Genomic DNA, 18,660 nt, shown 5'->3' with positions numbered 1-18,660 from the left:
ATCCTGGGAAACACTGCTCCACTTCGAAATCTAGCTATTCACCACAACTTCTTTATTTAATCCCTTATCCAACTTTGCATCGAAGCTGCTACTGCTGCTTTTTTCCCAAGGGTTTCAACTTTGCTAACAGACCTAATGTGTATTACTTTGTCAAACATCTTTTGAAAGTCAACATTGACAACATCCTCTGCCCTTATCCTCACTTTCTATTAACTCAAGTTAGGCAACACAGTTTCCCTTTATCAGTCTATATTTTTGCAAGTGACTTAATTTCCTCCTGGAATATTGTTTCTGAAAGCAAGTGCATCACCAGTATTAAACTGACTGACTTGTATTGCCTCGCTTATCCTCCTTCTCCCATTATTTAAAACAAGACAATCCTCCAGTCCTTTAGCACGATCCCTGTATCTAAGGAGGATTGAAAGAATGTGGCCCACCTATCTTTACTTGCCTCAGCAACTGAGGATGTAACGCATCTGGATGGGTGACTTATCTACTCTGCAGTTAACCTTTCTAATACCTCCTCTCTCTTTATATCTCATCCAGTATCCTGGCAACTGCCTGTTTACCATAGTTTTGGCAAAGTCCTTTTCCTTGGTAAACACTAATGCAAAGTACTCATTCAGTACCTTAACTATGCCTTCTGTCCTCACAAGTATGTCTCCGTTTTGGTCCCAAATCGACCCCATTTCTCCTCTGGCAACCACTTTACTGTTAACATGCCTATAAATGACCTTTGGATTTCCTTTTATACCATCTGCCAATTTAGTCTTATACCATCTGCCAATTTAGTCTTATACAATCTCTTTGCCTCTCTTAGCTCCTTTTCCACTTCTCTCTCTACTTTTCATATTCAGCCTAATTCTAGTTTGCATTATTAAGCTGACATCTGTCATACTCTCATTTATTTCTGCTTCATCTCTAACTACTTCATCATCCAAGGAGCTCTGGTTCTGGTTGCCCTTACTTTCCCTCTTGTGGGAATGTACCTAGACTGTATCTGAAACATTTTCTCTTTTAAAGGCTGCCCATTGTTCCATTACATTTCTGTCTGTCAGTCCTTGACTCCAATTCATCTGGATCAGAATCAGACCCTCCTTCAATTTGCTGAAATTAACACCCCCTCCCCCCAGATTTGCCCTCGTCCTTCTCCACAACTAATCTAAGCCTTGTGATACTATGATCAATGTTTTTGAGGTGCATCCTAACTGTGACATTTTCCATTTGACCTACTTTGCTCCCCAGAACTAGGTCAATGATGCCTCCTTCCTCGTTGGGCAGGTAAAATACTGACCAAAAAATTATCTGGATCACAGTTCAGAAATTCTTCCCTTTCCCTACTCTTGGCTTAATCAATGCCCTATTTTAAATACTGCAGTAGATAAAGTTTACTATCTGCTATCTATCTATAATGCTATCTATCTATCCATATCACTACCCTGTAGTTCTTGCATGGAGGTTTAGTGGTGCAGTGCGTAGTATCCCTGCCTGTGAACCAGTATCTCCAGGTTCGAGATCTGAGTTCCAGCCCAGGACATGTTGGGCAAGGAAGGTGGGTTTATAAGATTGTCAGACAGGTTGAGTATCAACCTGCAAATCTTTCCAACACGCGCCAATGGCAGTTGGTCAGAGCAGGAGAGATTCCTGGTCAGCCATGTGATGGAAAGAAAGTTGGAGCCTCAACCATCACTATCCATAGCTCCTGCCAGCAACATGCATATAAAAGTGCATGTTGCCACAGCAACTCGGACTTCCTGAGTGAACACACCATAGCTCTTGCACCTCTCAGTAATTTATTTGCAAATCTGCTCCCCTATCTCCTTTTCAGTATTTGATGGTATATAAAATATACTGAGCAGCATAATAACTCCTTAATTATAACTCCAATCAAATAGATTCCTGTTGTCAACTCTCAAGGACGTTCTCTCCAGCACTAATATTTTCCTTAATCAAAACTGCTACCCCTTTCTCTTTCTGCCCCTCCCCCCACCCCACACCTCGTGCCTTTGCTGAATATCTTGTACCTTGGACTATTAAGTATCTAATCCTCCCTGTTTGAGACAGGTCTCAGTTATTGCCACTACATCATATTCCAACCTGACTATTTGCAGTGCAACTCATCAATGTTATTAACCACACTTCGCATTAACATACATGCAATCCAAACCAGACTTTGCCATCTTTTTGTATTTTCTATGATCCGACCTAATTCTGTATTACCTCTACCTGTCTCTCCCCATGCTCTTTGCATCTTGTTTCCACATTTAGCACTAATCTTAGTCTCTCTTTCCCCCCACCTCCCCCCAACGCAGCACTAGTCAACTTGCTCACACGGATATTGGTCCCAACTCAGTTCAGTTGCAACCTCTCCACCTTGAACAGGCCCCTTCTGCCACAGAATTGGCCCCAATATCCCAGGAGCCTGAGGCCTTCTTCACACCATGCCTCCAGCCAAACATATTAACCTCCCATATCCTCCTATTTCTACGCTAGCTATTAGATTACTACATTTGAGACATTGCATATTATTCCCTTTCTGATTCCTTCTTATTCCCTACCTCCTTAAACTTTGACTTTAGGACCTCAGCCCTCTTCCTTCTCTGTCTTTGGATCTGACATGGAAATTGTTTTACTATTTATACGCTATGTTAAAGAATATCATTTCCGAAAGTAACTATTGGCACAAGTGGCATTTATTTAACATGTAAAATGTATATAAAATGCCACTTGAACTTATTGTGGAACATTGCTCAATATTTATGAAGGTCAGAAATTGTATGTTTCTTTTTCCTGCATAGGTTTCATTGCCTCTGACATGACGTCCAGAAATTCTAGCACACAGCTGTGGCTGATTACACATTACCATGAGGCAGGATCCCTCTATGACTACCTGCAGCACACAACTCTGGATGCTGTTGGTTGCTTACGAATATCATTGTCCATTGCCAGTGGTCTAACACACTTGCATACAGAAATCATTGGAACACAGGGGAAGGTTGCAATTGCACATCGAGACCTTAAAAGCAAAAACATCCTTGTTAAGGAAAATGGGCAGTGCTGCATAGCGGATTTAGGTAAGCACTTCTACGTATGATATACAATCAAGGCTGTTGACATTGAAGATATGTTTTCAGTGAGATTTATGATGACAGTGATTCATATTGCTAACCAGTTTTAAATATGCTATGGATTAAGATTAATATGCTTGGAAAGTTTGTTTTTTAATCAAAATATGTGTCACTTTAGAATAAGAATCAACAAGTTTGCATCTTCACTAACGAAAGAACTAGCTTTTATATAGCGTCTTTCACAACCTCCGGACATCACCAAGCACTTAAGAGCCAAGGAAGCACTTCTGGAGTATAGGAAGTATTCTTCCTTTAGTTTGTTCTGCAAAAATAATTGGGCAACATTATATGTTCTTTTTGTGTAGAACATCAAAAGGTTAGTACTATTGGCTATTTCAGACCTGGTAATATGTAATGAGATGGGATTAAATAATGATCTCATCGTAAAGAACCCTCTAGGCAAGAGTGATTAAAACGTGATCAAATTTCACATTCAGTCTGAAGGCGAGAAACTTGGGTCTGAAACTATGACTTAAACTTAAATAAAACCAAGACAGAGTTGGCTAATGTGGACTGGTAAAATAGATTTAAAGGTAAGATGGTAGGGAAGCAGTTACAGACATTTTAGGAGATATTGCATAACTCTCAACAAAGATATATTCCATTAAGAAAGAGACCTCATGACAAGGATGCAACACCCATGCCTAAGGAAGTTAAGAGTTGTATCAAAGTGAAAGAAAAGGTATACAGTGCCGTGAAAATTAGTGGAAGGCCAGAAAAATTTTTTAGAAACCAGCAAAGGTTGAATTTAAAAAAAGAGTAAGCTGTAAGCTAGCAAGAAATATAAAAACAGACAGTAAAAACTTCTACAAGTATATTAAAAGGAAGAGTAGCTAAAGTAAGCATTGGTCCCTTAGAAGATTGGAGAATTAATAATCGGAAACAAGCAAATTGCAGTCTTTGAACAAATATTTTGCATTGGTCTTCATGGTAGTAGCTGGAAAAATCATTCCAGTAATAAGAGAAAATCAAGGGACAAAAGGGAGGGAGGAACTTAAAACAATCAATATCACTAGAGAAGAGTACGAGGAAAACTATTGGGACCAAAGGCTGAAAAGTCCCCTGGACCTGATGGCCTGCATTCGAAGATCTTGAGAGAAATAGCTGCAGAGACAGTGGATGCATTGGTTGTAATCTTCCAAAATTCCCTAGATCCTGGAAAGGTCCCAGCAGTTTGGAAAACTGCAAATGTAACTCCTCTGTTCAAGAAAGGGAGGAGACAGAAAGCAAGAAACTAGGCCAGTTAGCCTAGCATCTGTTATTGGAAAAATGCTAGCATCCATTCTTAAGAAGGTAGTAGCAGGGCATGTAGAAAATCATTATACAATCAGGCAGAGTCAATATGGTTTTATGAAAGGGAAGTTATGTTTGACAAATTTATTAGAGTTCATTTGAGGGTATCACAAGCAGGGTAGATAAAAGGGAACAAGTAGATGTAGTGCATTTGGATTTCCAAAAGGCATTTGATAAGGTGCCATGTAATAGGTTATTGCACAAAGATAAGAGTTAATGAGGGTAATATATTAGCATGGTTAGACAATTGGCTAACTAACGGGAAACGTCAGGATAAATGGGCCATTTTAAGTTTGACAAACTGTAACTAGTGGAGTGCCACAGGGATCAATGCTGGGTCCTCAACTATTTACAATCTTGATAATGACTTGGATGAAGGAACTGAGCATATTATCACTAAATTTGTTGACCATACAAAGATAGGTAGGAAAGCAAGTTGTGAGGAGGATGCCAAATGGTCTGCAAAGAGATTTCAGTAGGTTCAATGAGTAGGCAAAAATTTGGCAAACAGAGTACAATGTGTGAAAATGTGAGGTTGCCCACTTTGGTGGGAAGAATAGAAAAGCATAATAATATTTAAATAGAGAGAGACTGCAGAATTCAATGGAACAAAGGGATCTGGGTGATCTCATACATAAATCACAAAGTTGGCATGCTGGTACAGCAAGTAATTAGAAGGCAAATAGAATGTTAGCCTTTATCACAAGGGGGTTGGAGTATAAATGTGGGGAAGCTCGCTACAGCTGTAAAGGGCATTGGGAGACTGGTCAGACTGCATCTAGTAATGTGTACAGTTTTGGTTTTCTTAAGGAGGGATATACTTGCAGTGGAGGCAGTCCAGTGAAGGTTCACTAGGTTGATTCCTGGGATGAAGGGGTTGTCTTAATTATGACAGATTAAGCAGGTTGGGCCTATACTCATTGGAGTTTGGAAGAACGATAGGTGATCTGACTGAAACATACAAGATTCTGAGGGGGCTCGACAGGGTAGATGCTGAGAGGATGTTTTCCCATGTGGGGGAAACCTGGAACTAGGGGGCACAGTTTCAAAATAAGGGATCTCCCATTTAAGATGGAGATGAGGAGGAATTTCTTCCCTGAGGGTTGTTGCTCTTCGGGATTCTGTACCACAGAGAGCAGTGGAGACTGGGTCATTGTCTAACTCAGCCTTGAATACATTCAGATGTTTAATCTACAAGGGAATCAAGGGATATGGGAGGCAGGTAGAAAAGTGGGGTTAAGCCCACAATTGGATCAACCATGATCTTATTGAATGGCGGAGCAGGATCGAGGGGGTAAATGGCCTACTCCTGTTCCCATTTCTCACTTTGTATTGTACTTTTTTTAAAAGTCTAATCATGAGGGGTTGAAAGGAGACTTGGGATATTGCACCCATGATTCAAAACTCTAGATGCTGATATTACCTTGGAAATTGGGAGAGAAAGCATTGGGAAGAGGGTTGATAATTCCTCATTAAGAGAAATGTGAGTGTATTACACTGAGGATGTATTTTAACCTCCTTGCAGATCTTTGAGGGGTGTCCACACTGGGCTTGGAGCAGGTCATTTTTGTGTCCTGTAGCATGAGTAATTATATGAAATAGTTATCCTGCTTTTCTGTTACCAGTGATTCGTGTGTTTGTTTAATGCTTAAAATTGTTGAATGGAGGTTTTTTTAATGCACCTTTTCTCACATTAATGGTCGGACCATCTATTATTATTTTTCACTTCATTCCTGGCACTGACAGGTGAAGTCCCTAAAAAAAAACGTATTTATACTGCACCCTTCATAACTTCACATCCCAAAGTGCTTGATAACCAGATAAATACCTTTTTAAGTATAGTCCTTGTTGAATGTAGGGAATGCAGCAACCAGTTTGCACACAGCAAACTTCCACAAATAGCAGTGAAATAGATGACCAGATTATTGTTTCAGATGTTGGTTGAGGAATAAACATTGACCAGGAGACTAGAAAACTCTGCTGCTCTTTGAAATAGTGTCGTGGAATCTCTTGCACCCACCTGAGGTGGCAGATGGGTATCTGTTTCACATCTCATCCAAGTAACTGCTCCAACAGAGCCCTACAACCTGGATGTCTGCTTGTGTCTCTGCAATGAGACATGTACCTATGACCTTCTATTCCAGAGATGGGGATGTTATCACTGAGCTAAGGCTGATACCTAACTCTCTTCAGGTCCCATGATTTCAAAATTCTGTACCTCAGTACCCCAAGCATTTCCCACCTACTGTGCTGCACTCAATCTGTTGGCTTTTTTGCTCCTTACACCGTCTTTTGGCACTCCTTAGGCCCTTACAGTGTTCTGCATTCCTGCTGTGTCCTACTTCGCCACTTATGTGCCATTATCTAGTTTGAAATGCTCCCAGTTTGTACATGAAATACATTGAAGTTAAACATAGAAAGGGCTTTTCAGTGCAACCAGTTCATATTGGTGTTTACCCTCCATGCAAGGATATAGTTCTGTTGCCTTCAGTTCTTTTGTTTGACTGACACCAATCCAATCTAAACTCAAAAGTGAATTAATTTCTGCCTCAACAACTAACCATGAAATGAATTCTACAGCCTCACAACATTCTTTATACAGAGCTTTCTGTTGTTATGTTATAAATACTTTCTGGTTAATGTTGTATCTACAGTCCTTCATATTGCCGCCCTCGACTATTGGAAACAATTAGTTATTATTTTGTCTGTACTTCTTTCATAAACTTTAGTACTTCTTTCATATCCCTTTAATCAATGTTCTAATGAATAAAGACCCTGGGCAGAATTTAATGTAGATGATGGGGGTCTCACTCGCTGGCTGGAAGGCTGGTGAGAGCCCCGTGTCACCTCTTTTTGAGAAGGCCCACTGCCTTAAGTTCCAATCAGGCACTTAGCCAAGCAGCGGTGGGCCATATCCAGAATCAAGGACTATGAGAGCCGAGGTCCTGCCTGTCTAGAGCTGCTGGCCAATCAGAGACTGTCAGCTCTTCATTGTTCCGCAGCATCACTGAGAAGCTGGTGGCTGCTGCCGATAATGCCCTCACTTGAAACCTAGGATCGCCAAAGGGTGCATGACGGTGGGACGGGGATCGCAGTCAAGGGTTCGCAGGGAGGGAGGGTGGCTCTCGGGAGGGAGACTTTGCTGACAAAGTGCCAATTTTGAGAGGCAGATAGTGAGCCCAAAGGTCAGCCATAAACCTCTGATACACTGAGATGTGTTCTAATTCTGCACTGCTTGGTAACTCTAACTATGACAGAGAACCACTGTGTGGTACGTTTGACAGTTCTGATGGCATTTTCCCTGAAGTCTTTCAGACTGTTAATTTAATTTACTGGCTTATCTTTTCCTCTTTTTAAAGAGGGGGTGACAATAGAGAGTGACCTGATTGAATTAGTGGCTCCTACTTTTAGATTTCCCTTTGGTTTGCTTCATTGCCTCCTCCTCTTGATGTTCTCCACTCTCTATTCCATGTAGTCTCTTGCTCCTTGGCTATGACTGGCAGTATTACAAAGTTACAGCCACGCTGCAATCTCCAGATTACACATGAATGCCACAAGAGATAAATATCCATACCTGAAACTGTTATTATAGTCTTGTTCAAATGCTTAGTTAGCTGCTCTGCAGAGTATAAGGAAAAGTGGAGATGCTAAAATTTTTGTATTAAGTGAAACTTAAAGTTACTTGACTCATTATCCTGATCCTTGATGGTAGACTGTGGAATTTTTTTAATTTGCTGCCTTTGCATTTGTTTCTAGGTCTTGCCGTGATGCACTCCCAGTGCACTAATCACTTAGATGTTGGCAATAACCCCAGGGTAGGGACCAAGCGATATATGGCACCTGAAGTATTGGATGAAACGATCCAAGTGAATCTGTTTGACTCCTATAGGAGAGTTGACATCTGGGCCTTTGGTCTAGTCTTGTGGGAAGTAGCAAGGAGAACAATTAGCAATGGTGAGTGCTTGGAAGGTGTTTTGGGTTTATCTAATGGTATTAATGTAACAAAACTGTTTTTAAAGTTGTATAATATCCATTATTATCTTCCTTTTGTAAGTGTACAAAGAGTATAGTTTGGTTTAGTCCTACTACTTAGTTTTTATGGCATTGAGATATATATTGATTTTTGCCATTGTTTAACATGCATTTGTACAAATACATTCATTTTTAATGTGGATTTCAATGAAGTGTAATTGTAGATCTTTGAATTTGTCATACGTTCTTTTTCATGGTTCAAGTGGAAAAACAATGATTTATTTTAATTTGTTTCAGGGAATAATTCTGAGCTGCCTTGTGTTGTTGGGAGAAATGTGAAGTGATGAATTAATATCTCAAAGCACATTGCACAACATTAAAGCATGTTGTAATGAATGTAATTCTCTCTACAACCTGCCCACGAACAGTACATGATGGCAGACATTGTAATAACAATTGTGAGACCAACCCTGTGACTTGTCTTGTTGGTTGTCCACCGGTAGGGACAAGACCCATTGGGATCTTTAGATGTTTCCTACTTGTCCTTTACCTGCTGTGCTCCATGCTTTTAGGAAGTATTTCCATGAATTGCTTCAATGTCCTCGTGCAACACGTTTTCTCTCTTCGTACTACATTTGAAGTAGGTTTATGTAGAAGAAGAGAGCAGTGAAGTCAATGGAGAGGGCAAGGTGAGTTGAGATGGAAATGATCAAGAATAAGTTTCTCAGTCCAGAAGTTACAGGAAGATATCTCTGGGAGAGACTCAGGATGCCTTTTGTGGAAATGTAAAGAATGCGTATTTTAATAGAATGGTGAAGGGTGGCACAAGGTGAGGAGCTTGATGGAAAAAGTGCCAGAGGAGTACAGGGGAAGAGACCTAGGTGTGATTTGGTGTTTACTTAACGTAAAACAAAACGTCTTATGCAAAAGAAATTCTCCCCAAGTGATTTAATTTAATAACATGATATTTGCACTTGTGCACTTACTTACAATGCTAAATAATTGTGATAATTTGAGTTTTGATCTACTGCAGAAACCAAACTGGGGAGTCTGTTTCTGTGCTTGTCAACCCATTTCCTGTCCATTTAAAATGAATGGTAGAAAGTGACAGGCTGGCGAGTGCAGAAATGTGGAATATACTGGCCAATATAAGCTGCATCCGTGGATAAATAATAAATGAAATATTCACACACTAAGATAATCCTTCAAATAGCTATTAAATGTTAAAATGTAGGGAAAAATAAATTATTACTGCTTTTGAGGCTCATTTTTTAGCATGTAGCTGAAATGATATGCCCCTCACCAGGGAGTGGGCTGGGACACGTCAAATTGGCCAGGATGGGTGCCCTTCCTGTCGTCTACCTTCCTCCGTTGCTGTTTCACCAACCTGCCTGCTCTTGGGTCATTTGCATGCATGAAACAGCGCACTTTGACAGGTGGGGAATCCCTTCCCTCCCCGCACAGGAAGCGCATAGCGCTTCCCGTCGGGCAGCCCACTGGGCGGGCCTTAATTGGCCCGCCCAGTCAAACTCCTCCGTTTCGGCAGAGGAGTTCGGCTACTCGCCCGCCCATTGAGAGCTAAATTCTGCCCAGTGAGTGGGCTGAGGCATGTGGCATAATTGAAGCTGCAAGTTCAATTTTAACTTTGAATTCTCAATGTACATTCTGCTCTTCACAGGATCACAGAATTGTTACAGCCCAGAAGGAGATCATCTGGCCCATTGTGTCTGTCCCGGCTCTCCGAATGAGCGGTACACCTGGTGCCTTTCCCTTATCTCCCCACGGCCCCGCACATTCTTCCATTTTCAATAATAATCCAATTCCCACTTGAATGCCTTGATTGAAACTACCTCCACCACACTATCAGGCAGTGCATTTCAGATCTTGACTACTCACTGTGTGAAAATTTCTCCCCATGTCTGCATTGCTTCTTTGCTAATTACCTTAAATCTGTGTTCTCTTGTTCTTAACCCTTCCACTAGAGAGAACAGTTTTTGCCCTATTTCCTCTGTCCAGACCCCTCATGATTTTGAACACCTTCATCAAACCTTCTGTTAACCTTATCTTCTCCAAGGAAAATGTCCTAACTTCTCCAATCTATCTTCATAACTGGTTTCAGAGATGAGGAAATTCATTCTTGTCAATATTTTCTGCACTATCTATAGCCTTCACACCTTTCCTAAAGTGTTGCATCCAAAATTGGTTTCAGTAACCCTGTTGAGGCTGAACCACTGTTTTATATAAGTTCAACATGACTTCCTTCTTGTGTTATTTTAATAAAGCCTAGGATACCATATGCTTTATTAACCATGCTCACAACTTGTCCTGCCACCTTCAATGATTTATGCACTTACACACCCAGGCCCCTCTGCTTCTTCACGCCATTTAGAATTATAGCCTTTATTTTATATTGTCTCTGTGTTCTTCCTTCCAAAATGAATCATGTCATACTTGTTATGAGAGTATACTCACATTTTTGTTTCAGGAAGCCATTTTGAATGCTGTGCTGGAGGGTAGCGAGTTTGATTCCAGTTTTTTTTAGCATGACTAGGCTTTATATAAAAAAAGTCAGTAGTTTATCTATCACCAACACTCAAATTTGATTGGACGGTTTCCATTAAAACTGGAAATTATGCATATTGCATTCATTTATGAAGTTCTAGTGATCAAGAGTCGAGAAACTAGGATAATTCTTTAAAGCAAACAAGGTTAAAAGGAGATCTGAAGAATTTTGATAAAGTAAGTAGGAGAAAGCTATTTCCACTGTGCTGTGATTCAGTAACTAAATGATGTATATTTAAAATAATCACCAAAATGACACAGAATTTGTATTAATGCAGAGAGCTGTTAGGGCATGAAATGCCCTTTCAGTGGGCGGAGAATCCACAATATTCTTTAAAAGAGAAGGGCTAAAGCAGAATGCAAGTGTATGGCACAACAGCCAGTGCTTGGTTCTAAATGGAAAGACTTTTCAGAGAGCTGATGTAGGTGCATTGCACTGATTGACCTTCCATCTGTACTGATTCTATTCTGCAATGCATGCTAAACATGAAGACAATAGCACAGACTTTTCTGTAGCTATGCAGCAAATGGCATCTGTCATTTCTTAGCCTTGCCTTTGCATATTTGGATTTTTATTTTTTGGATGGCAAATTACTAAAAGTGCGATAAGATAATGGTGCGGTGATGAAAATGGGGCAACCGGAACCTAAGTATACAGGGCAATCGACAGTGCGTCTCCTTAGCCAAACAGATTATTTATTCCTCAATATTTCAATGGAAGGACAGAGAAGTAAGTATAAATTAGGGTGCATGAATTCAGTGTTAAATCAGGCATAGAAAGGGAAATAGAGAGGAAAGAAAAATTGGATTGAGTGAAATAGCAAAAAGTTTTAATTTTACATTTCATTAAAAAAAATCAATAATTAATACCTGTAGAAATGAGATTCCATGCTGCAATAGTTATTTTCAGCGCCAAAGAAGTTGATTGGCAGTAATTAAGTTATCATATTGTTAAAAGGTACATGTGCTTATAATAACGAGATTTAAATTTCTGTGGTGGGTTTAGTTTGTATCTACCATGTAAATACAGCATTTTTTTGCCATTCAATGCATGTCAATGGCGAGACAGACAGTGAAATGCTGACCTTGTGAAGCGAAAGGTGCAATTGACAGCAGCATTTGGGTACTGGCATTTAACTGCACATCTTGCCTGAAATTGCTGTACCATTTATACTTAAATAATGGGACACTATTCATCTCATCCTTATTTTGACAGCAAAAACTGGACTATTATACAAACCAGCTGTATTGCTTGGAATTTTAACTTACAAATGCTATATCACAATGTTAAATCAGGACCTACAGTACCATAAATCATAAGAAAACTGCAATTCAGAGAGAATACATTGTAGGGAAGTGATGCAATGATGTTAGCAGCCATCCTTTTTTGTTGTTGGTCTCTTCCTTTCCCAAAAATAATAAATGAATACTGCAATTGTGATATTTCTTCATATTCCCAGCAGCCTGAATTGAACCAGTTGTTTAATGAACAAAGAACTGAAATATATTTTTTCCACCCTTAAATTTCAGTTGTCCTAAAAATTGTACATATTGTAATTTGTGACAATCAACAGATTATATCTGCAGTCAAATTTTTGGATATCCCATCATCCTATTTCACCTTTCTCCATCTGTTTGTAGCACTCTGTGACACCAATTAAATTCATTCTTTCTATCATTTTTATTTATCATATTCATTTGCATCATATGCTGCTTTTACCTTTAAGAAAATATATTATATTGGTGTCCTCCACCTTTTGGCAGACTGGATGTGATCATCTCAATACTATGATACCATGTTTTGCATCCTTCTGCCTGGTTGTCCTTAGTTGGCCCCTTTGAACTAAATGTATAGGAAGATGCTTACAATTTACAAACCAATGGACAGAAATCATAAATATCAAAGGTTTTGAATCCATTGATGCAGAAGGTTCTTTCCATTTTGAAGGAGTGTCTCCAAGATTCTCTGATGTAACAATAATCGCATATTGAAAAGGTGCAAATTGGATTGATTTTCCCAAGACCAGCAAAAGAAAAGATTAGAACAGGCACCCATCACCATCAGTCATAAATTATATGAAATATCTAACATACATAGAGGCTGTGGTTGATAGACTTGGGGATTCTTATTTAAACCTCATCGTAAGTGAAAATGTTATTTGAAATTCTAATAATACCTGGGGCTACTGATTAATATGTAAAATTTGTTGTGTTAATTTTTGGGGTTTTGAGGTCTAAAACCCTTCTACCTAAAATATCCACATTCTAAATTCTTAATTTATAACAATGCAGTCTTCAGTTGTGCCTGATCTATCAAACTATGAACAACAGTATTTATGAATCAAGTAGAATTTATTAAGCAAGATGTTAGATATATTTAACAAAAGCAGTGAAGACAGCATGGCCATTTCTTATTCCTCAAGGCCTAGGATTCTTTGAATGCTGCCAACACAGGTGAAGACTTTCTTTTCTGTTTCTGAAGTAATGTTGAGAACTGTGTCTCAGAAGAATTATACCACAGGAGCAACGGTAAAACTGTGCCAATGAAGACTGAGTTTCCAACTTTTATCCCTAATTCTGATTGTTCCTTGTCCCTTATTAGGAAGTCACAGTTACCTCTTTTCATTGGTTTAGGTGAGGGTCATCTGATGTCACCCCACCTCTGTAACTAGAATCATGCAGGCTGAAGACAAATGTCTGTCTCTTATTTCGTTAGACCCCAGAGGTAATCCATTGTGAACAAATGACACATCCTTGTAGATACAGAGCAGTTGTACAAATAAAGTTGTATCCTATTACTTCCTTAGAAGGAAGAGCTTATACCAGGGCTAAATATATAACTCATGTAGACAGTTCATGTAAAACATGTTAACCTATTCCCACAGATAGTAAGGAAATTAAGAACAGATGTTAAGTAATAATCCCTAGCGTAATCTCAAAGAAAGGAATATCTTCTTAAAATATAGGAGTTCTGTCCAACAGACATGGTTAATAGATCAAAGCAGTTAGTAAGCCAAAACCTACTAAAAATACAGGGTTACCTGGAAAAACTCAGCAGGTCTGGCAGCATTGGCGGAGAAGGAAAGAGTTGACGTTTCGAGTCCTCATGACCCTTCAGCAGAACTGAGTAAAGTTAGGAGAGGGGTGAAATATAAGCTGGTTTAAGGTGGGGGGAGAGAAGGTGGGGGGGAGGGGGAGGTGGTAGTAGGGACAAGCAAGCAGTGATAGGAGCAGATAATCAAAAGATGTCACAGACAAAGGAACAAAGACGTGTTAAAGGTGGTGATATTATCTAAGAGAATGTGCTAATCAAGAATGGATGGCAGGACACTCAAGGTACAGCTCTAGTGGGGGTGGGGTGGAAAGACTGACAGGGCATTACAGATTTAAAAATAATGGAAATAGGTGGGAAAAGAAAAATCTATATAAATTATTGGAAAAAACAAAAGGGAGGGGGGAAGAAACGGAAAGGGGGTGGGGATGGGGGAGGGAGTTCAAGATCTAAAGTTGTTGAATTCAATATTCAGTCCGGAAGGCTGTAAAGTGCCTAGTGGGAAGATGAGGTGCTGTTCCTCCAGTTTGCGTTGGGCTTCACTGGAACAATGCAGCAAGCTCCAACAATGCTCCAACAATTCATCGACACCAACACCCATCTAGGACCCTCCACCCCTGCCTGTCCCTCCGTCCCCACCCCATCTTCCAATCCCAGCCCCGGCCGCGTATTCACTATACCCCCTGACCTTCCCCTCTCCGATGCTGAATGTTCAGTGCTCAGCAAAGGACTTAGTTTCATACCCTTACGCCCTCATCTCAATGAATTTCGGGCTCGGCACGATGCTGAACTCTTCTTCCGCCGTCTTCGTCTCCGTGCTCACTTCTTTGGGCAGGAGTCCTCTCCCCGTTCAATGGATCCTTTTACCCACCTCCAATACTCTCCCTCCACCTGGACCCCTCCCTCTGGATTCTTACCTTCTCTTGATCTTTTCATTGAGAACTGTCGGCGTGACATTAGTCGTCTCAATTTCTCTGCTCCTCTTACCCATTCTAATCTGTCTCTCTCTGAACTTACTGTACTCCGTTCTCTGAGGTCCAACCCCAGCATTGTCATCAAACCCGCTGACAAGGGTGGTGCTGTTGTTGTCTGGCGCACTGACCTCTACCTCGCGGATGCTGAGCGTCAACTCACAGACACTTTCTCCTACCTCTCCCTGGACCATGACCCCACCACTGAACATCAAGCCATTGTTTCCAGTACTGTCACTGACCTCATCTCCTCTGGAGATCTTCCTCCCACAGCTTCCAACCTGATAGTCGCCCAACCTCGGACGGCCCGCTTCTACCTCCTACCCAAAATCCACAAACAGAACTGTCCCGGCAGACCAATCGTGTCAGCCTGTTCCTGCCCCACGGAACTCATTTCTCGTTATCTTGACTCCCTTCTCTCTCCCCTTGTCCAGTCCCTTCCCACCTACATCCGTGATTCCTCTGACACCTTACGTCACATCAACAATTTCCAGTTCCCTGGCCCCAACCGCTTCCTCTTCACCATGGACGTCCAATCCCTCTACACCTCCATCCCCCACCAGGATGGTCTGAGGGCCCTTAGCTTCTTCCTTGAACAGAGGCCCGAACAATCCCCATCCACCACTACTCTCCTTCGTCTGGCTGAACTTGTTCTCACACTGAACAATTTCTCCTTTAACTCCTCTCACTTCCTCCAAATAAAAGCTGTACCTATGGGTACCCGCATGGGCCCCAGCTATGCCTGTCTCTTTATGGGGTATGTGGAACATTCCTTGTTCCAGTCCTACTCCGGTCCCCTCCCACAACTCTTTCTCCGGTACATCGATGATTACGTCAGTGCTGCTTCATGCTCTCGTCGGGACCTGGAAAAATTTATTAATTTTGCTTCCAATCTCCACCCCTCCATCATTTTCACATTGTCCATCTCTGACACTTCCCTTCCCTTCCTTGACCTCTCTGTCTCAATTTTTGGTGATAGACTGTCCACCAATATCCATTACAAGCCTACCGACTCCCATAGCTACCTCGACTACAGCTCCTCACACCCCGCTTCCTGTAAGGACTCCATCCCATTCTCTCAGTTCCTTCGCCTCCGTCGCATCTGTTCTGATGATGCTACCTTCAAAAACAGTTCCTTTGACATGTCCTCCTTCTTCCTTAACCGAGATTTTCCACCCACGGTCATTGACAGGACCCTCAACCGTGTCCGGCCCATCTCCCGCGCATCCGCCCTCACGCCTTCTCCTCCCTCCCAGAAACATGATAGGGTCCCCCTTGTCCTCACTTATCACCCCACCAGCCTCCGCATTCAAAGGATCATCCTCCGCCATTTCCGCCAACTCCAGCATGATGCCACCACCAAACACATCTTCCCTTCACCCCCACTGGCGGCATTCCGTAGGGATCGTTCCCTCCATGACACCCTGGTCCACTCCTCCATCACCCCCTACTCCTCAACCCCCACCTATGGCACCTCCCCATGCCCACGCAGAAGATGCAACACCTGCCCCTTCACTTCCTCTCTCCTCACCGTCCAAGGGCCCAAACAGTCCTTTCAAGTGAAGCAGCATTTCACTTGCATTTCCCCTAACTTAGTCTACTGCATTCGTTGCTCCCAATGCGGTCTCCTCTAAATTGGAGAGACCAAACGTAAACTGGGCGACCGCTTTGCAGAACACCTGTGGTCTGTCCGCAAGAAAGACCCAAACCTCTCTGTCGATTGCCATTTTAACACTCCAGCCTGCTCTCTTGCCCACATGTCTGTCCTTGGCTTGCTGCATTGTTCCAGTGAAGCCCAACGCAAACTGGAGGAACAGCACCTCATCTTCCCACTAAGCACTTTACAGCCTTCCGGGCTGAATATTGAATTCAACAACTTTAGATCTTGACCTCCCTCCCCCATCCCCACCCACTTTCCGTTTCTTCCCCCCCCTTTTGTTTTTTCTAATAATTTATATAGATTTTTCTTTTCCCACCTATTTCCATTATTTTTAAATCTGTACTGCCCTGTCAGTCTTTCCACCCCACCCCCACTAGAGCTGTACTGCCATCCATTCTTAATTAGCACATTCTTAGATAATATCACCACCTTTAACGTCTTTGTTCCTTTGTCTGTGACATCTTTTGATTATATGCTCACTGCTTGCTTGTCCCTACTACCACCTCACCCCCCCCCCCCCCTCCAACTTCTCTCCCCCCACCTTAAACCAGCCTATATTTCACCCCTCTCCTAACTTTACTCAGTTCTGCTGAAGGGTCCTGAGGACTCGAAACGTCAACTCTTCTCCGCCAATGCTGCCAGACCTGCTGAGATTTTCCAGGTAATTCTGTTTTTGTTTTGGATTTCCAGCATCCGCAGTAGTTTTTTGTTTTTAAAAATACAGGGTTCTTGTTTAAAGATAAGGTGTCTTACTAAGTTCAAGCTGCTGAGTTCAAAGCTTTTGCTTATTTCTTTAATGCTGTCAATGAGGCCCTCAATTGCAGATAGTGTAAATAAGATCAATACAATTGCTTTAACCCAGATATTTTTGGCACCGTTAAAGTGATTTAGTTAATCAAGACTAGTTCATTGCGAGCAGCTCCCTTCCTCTTCCCAGGCTGTCTTAACTGGTAATTGCCTCACCAGCAGAAATTCAGACTGAACTATTTAAAAAGATGGCTAAGGCACAATCCTAAAATTGATATAGAACCCTAAAAATTAGTGTTATCAAAATCTTACATTGAAAAAAATCAGTTTTTTTATGTTTTATTAGTCTGCTCCAATTAATTTAAAAGCAGCCTTTAAGCTGAAAGTTGGGTGGTTTCCAGGATTCTCAGAAAAAGCATGTTGAATTGAATTTTTATTTTCAGCACTAACAGTATTGTTATGGATCACATTTCCTTTTTCCAAATGTCTTGAATGTGTTATCTCTATCATTGCATTTAAGTCATGACGCATTTTCAGTAATTAAAGATATATATCTGAATCACACTTTAGAAATATGTAGGATGTAACCATTTTGTCAGCGGTACAACCAATTGTTATTGCCCGAGTTAAAGTGGAGAAAAATGTAACTTGCTAAAAACACGCAATCTGTCAGAATCTCTCGAACTAGATGTTCCATCATGGTTGCGCTACCTGGGCAGCCAAAATCCACCTCTTGGTCACATCCAGTGAATAAATTTTATGGGAAACTACCATATGTACTCGAGTAATGGTTGATCTCATGTAAAAGTTGACTTTTAATCAAAAAATCCAAGTGCTTTGTACGTGACACCCACTTACTACTGAAGCCAAACTCTCCCAGGTGCAAACTTACTAATTGATAGAATCATAGAATAGCACACCATCAAAGGCGGCTGTTCAGCTTGTGCCTGCACACTTCAACATGTGTTGTCAAGGCTATCACCTCACTGGTGCATGTTGTGTTCCTGCCAGTCCTGCTAATTCTTTGTCCTGCTATTTTCCTTTGATACTTAAATGATCTGTAATATAAAAGCAGTCTGAAGGGTTACTTATTTTTGTTCTGATACATCATAGTATGGAACACCTTAATGTGTTAACTTGAGGATTTTTTTTTTTCCCTGGGTGAATTTGTTGACTATTTTCACCTTGGAAATTAAGTCAGCTATATTGGGTACAGAAACAGAAATGCTGAAAATAAGCAGCAGGTAAGGCAGCATCTGCAAAGAGAAGGACAGA

The 18,660-nt window shown here is 41.1% G+C and overlaps 1 protein-coding gene across 9 annotated transcripts in view; it reads left to right on the top strand.

Annotated features, from left to right (window-relative positions):
* The window catches only part of LOC144686683 (activin receptor type-1-like), a 134,086-nt gene that overhangs the window by 108,242 nt on the left and 7,184 nt on the right, over nucleotides 1-18,660 (top strand). For all 9 annotated transcript variants that reach the window (XM_078552211.1, XM_078552218.1, XM_078552212.1 and 6 more), the window contains 2 exons: nucleotides 2,799-3,074; nucleotides 8,178-8,375. In XM_078552211.1, coding sequence (XP_078408337.1) covers nucleotides 2,799-3,074; nucleotides 8,178-8,375 — 474 coding nt within the window. The remainder of the gene's footprint in view (nucleotides 1-2,798; nucleotides 3,075-8,177; nucleotides 8,376-18,660) is intronic.

The sequence above is a fragment of the Cetorhinus maximus genome, chromosome 11 (assembly GCF_964194155.1).
Source record: "Cetorhinus maximus chromosome 11, sCetMax3.hap1.1, whole genome shotgun sequence".
Taxonomy (NCBI): Eukaryota; Metazoa; Chordata; class Chondrichthyes; order Lamniformes; family Cetorhinidae; genus Cetorhinus; species Cetorhinus maximus.
This window is presented reverse-complemented; position numbering and strand designations above follow the sequence as displayed.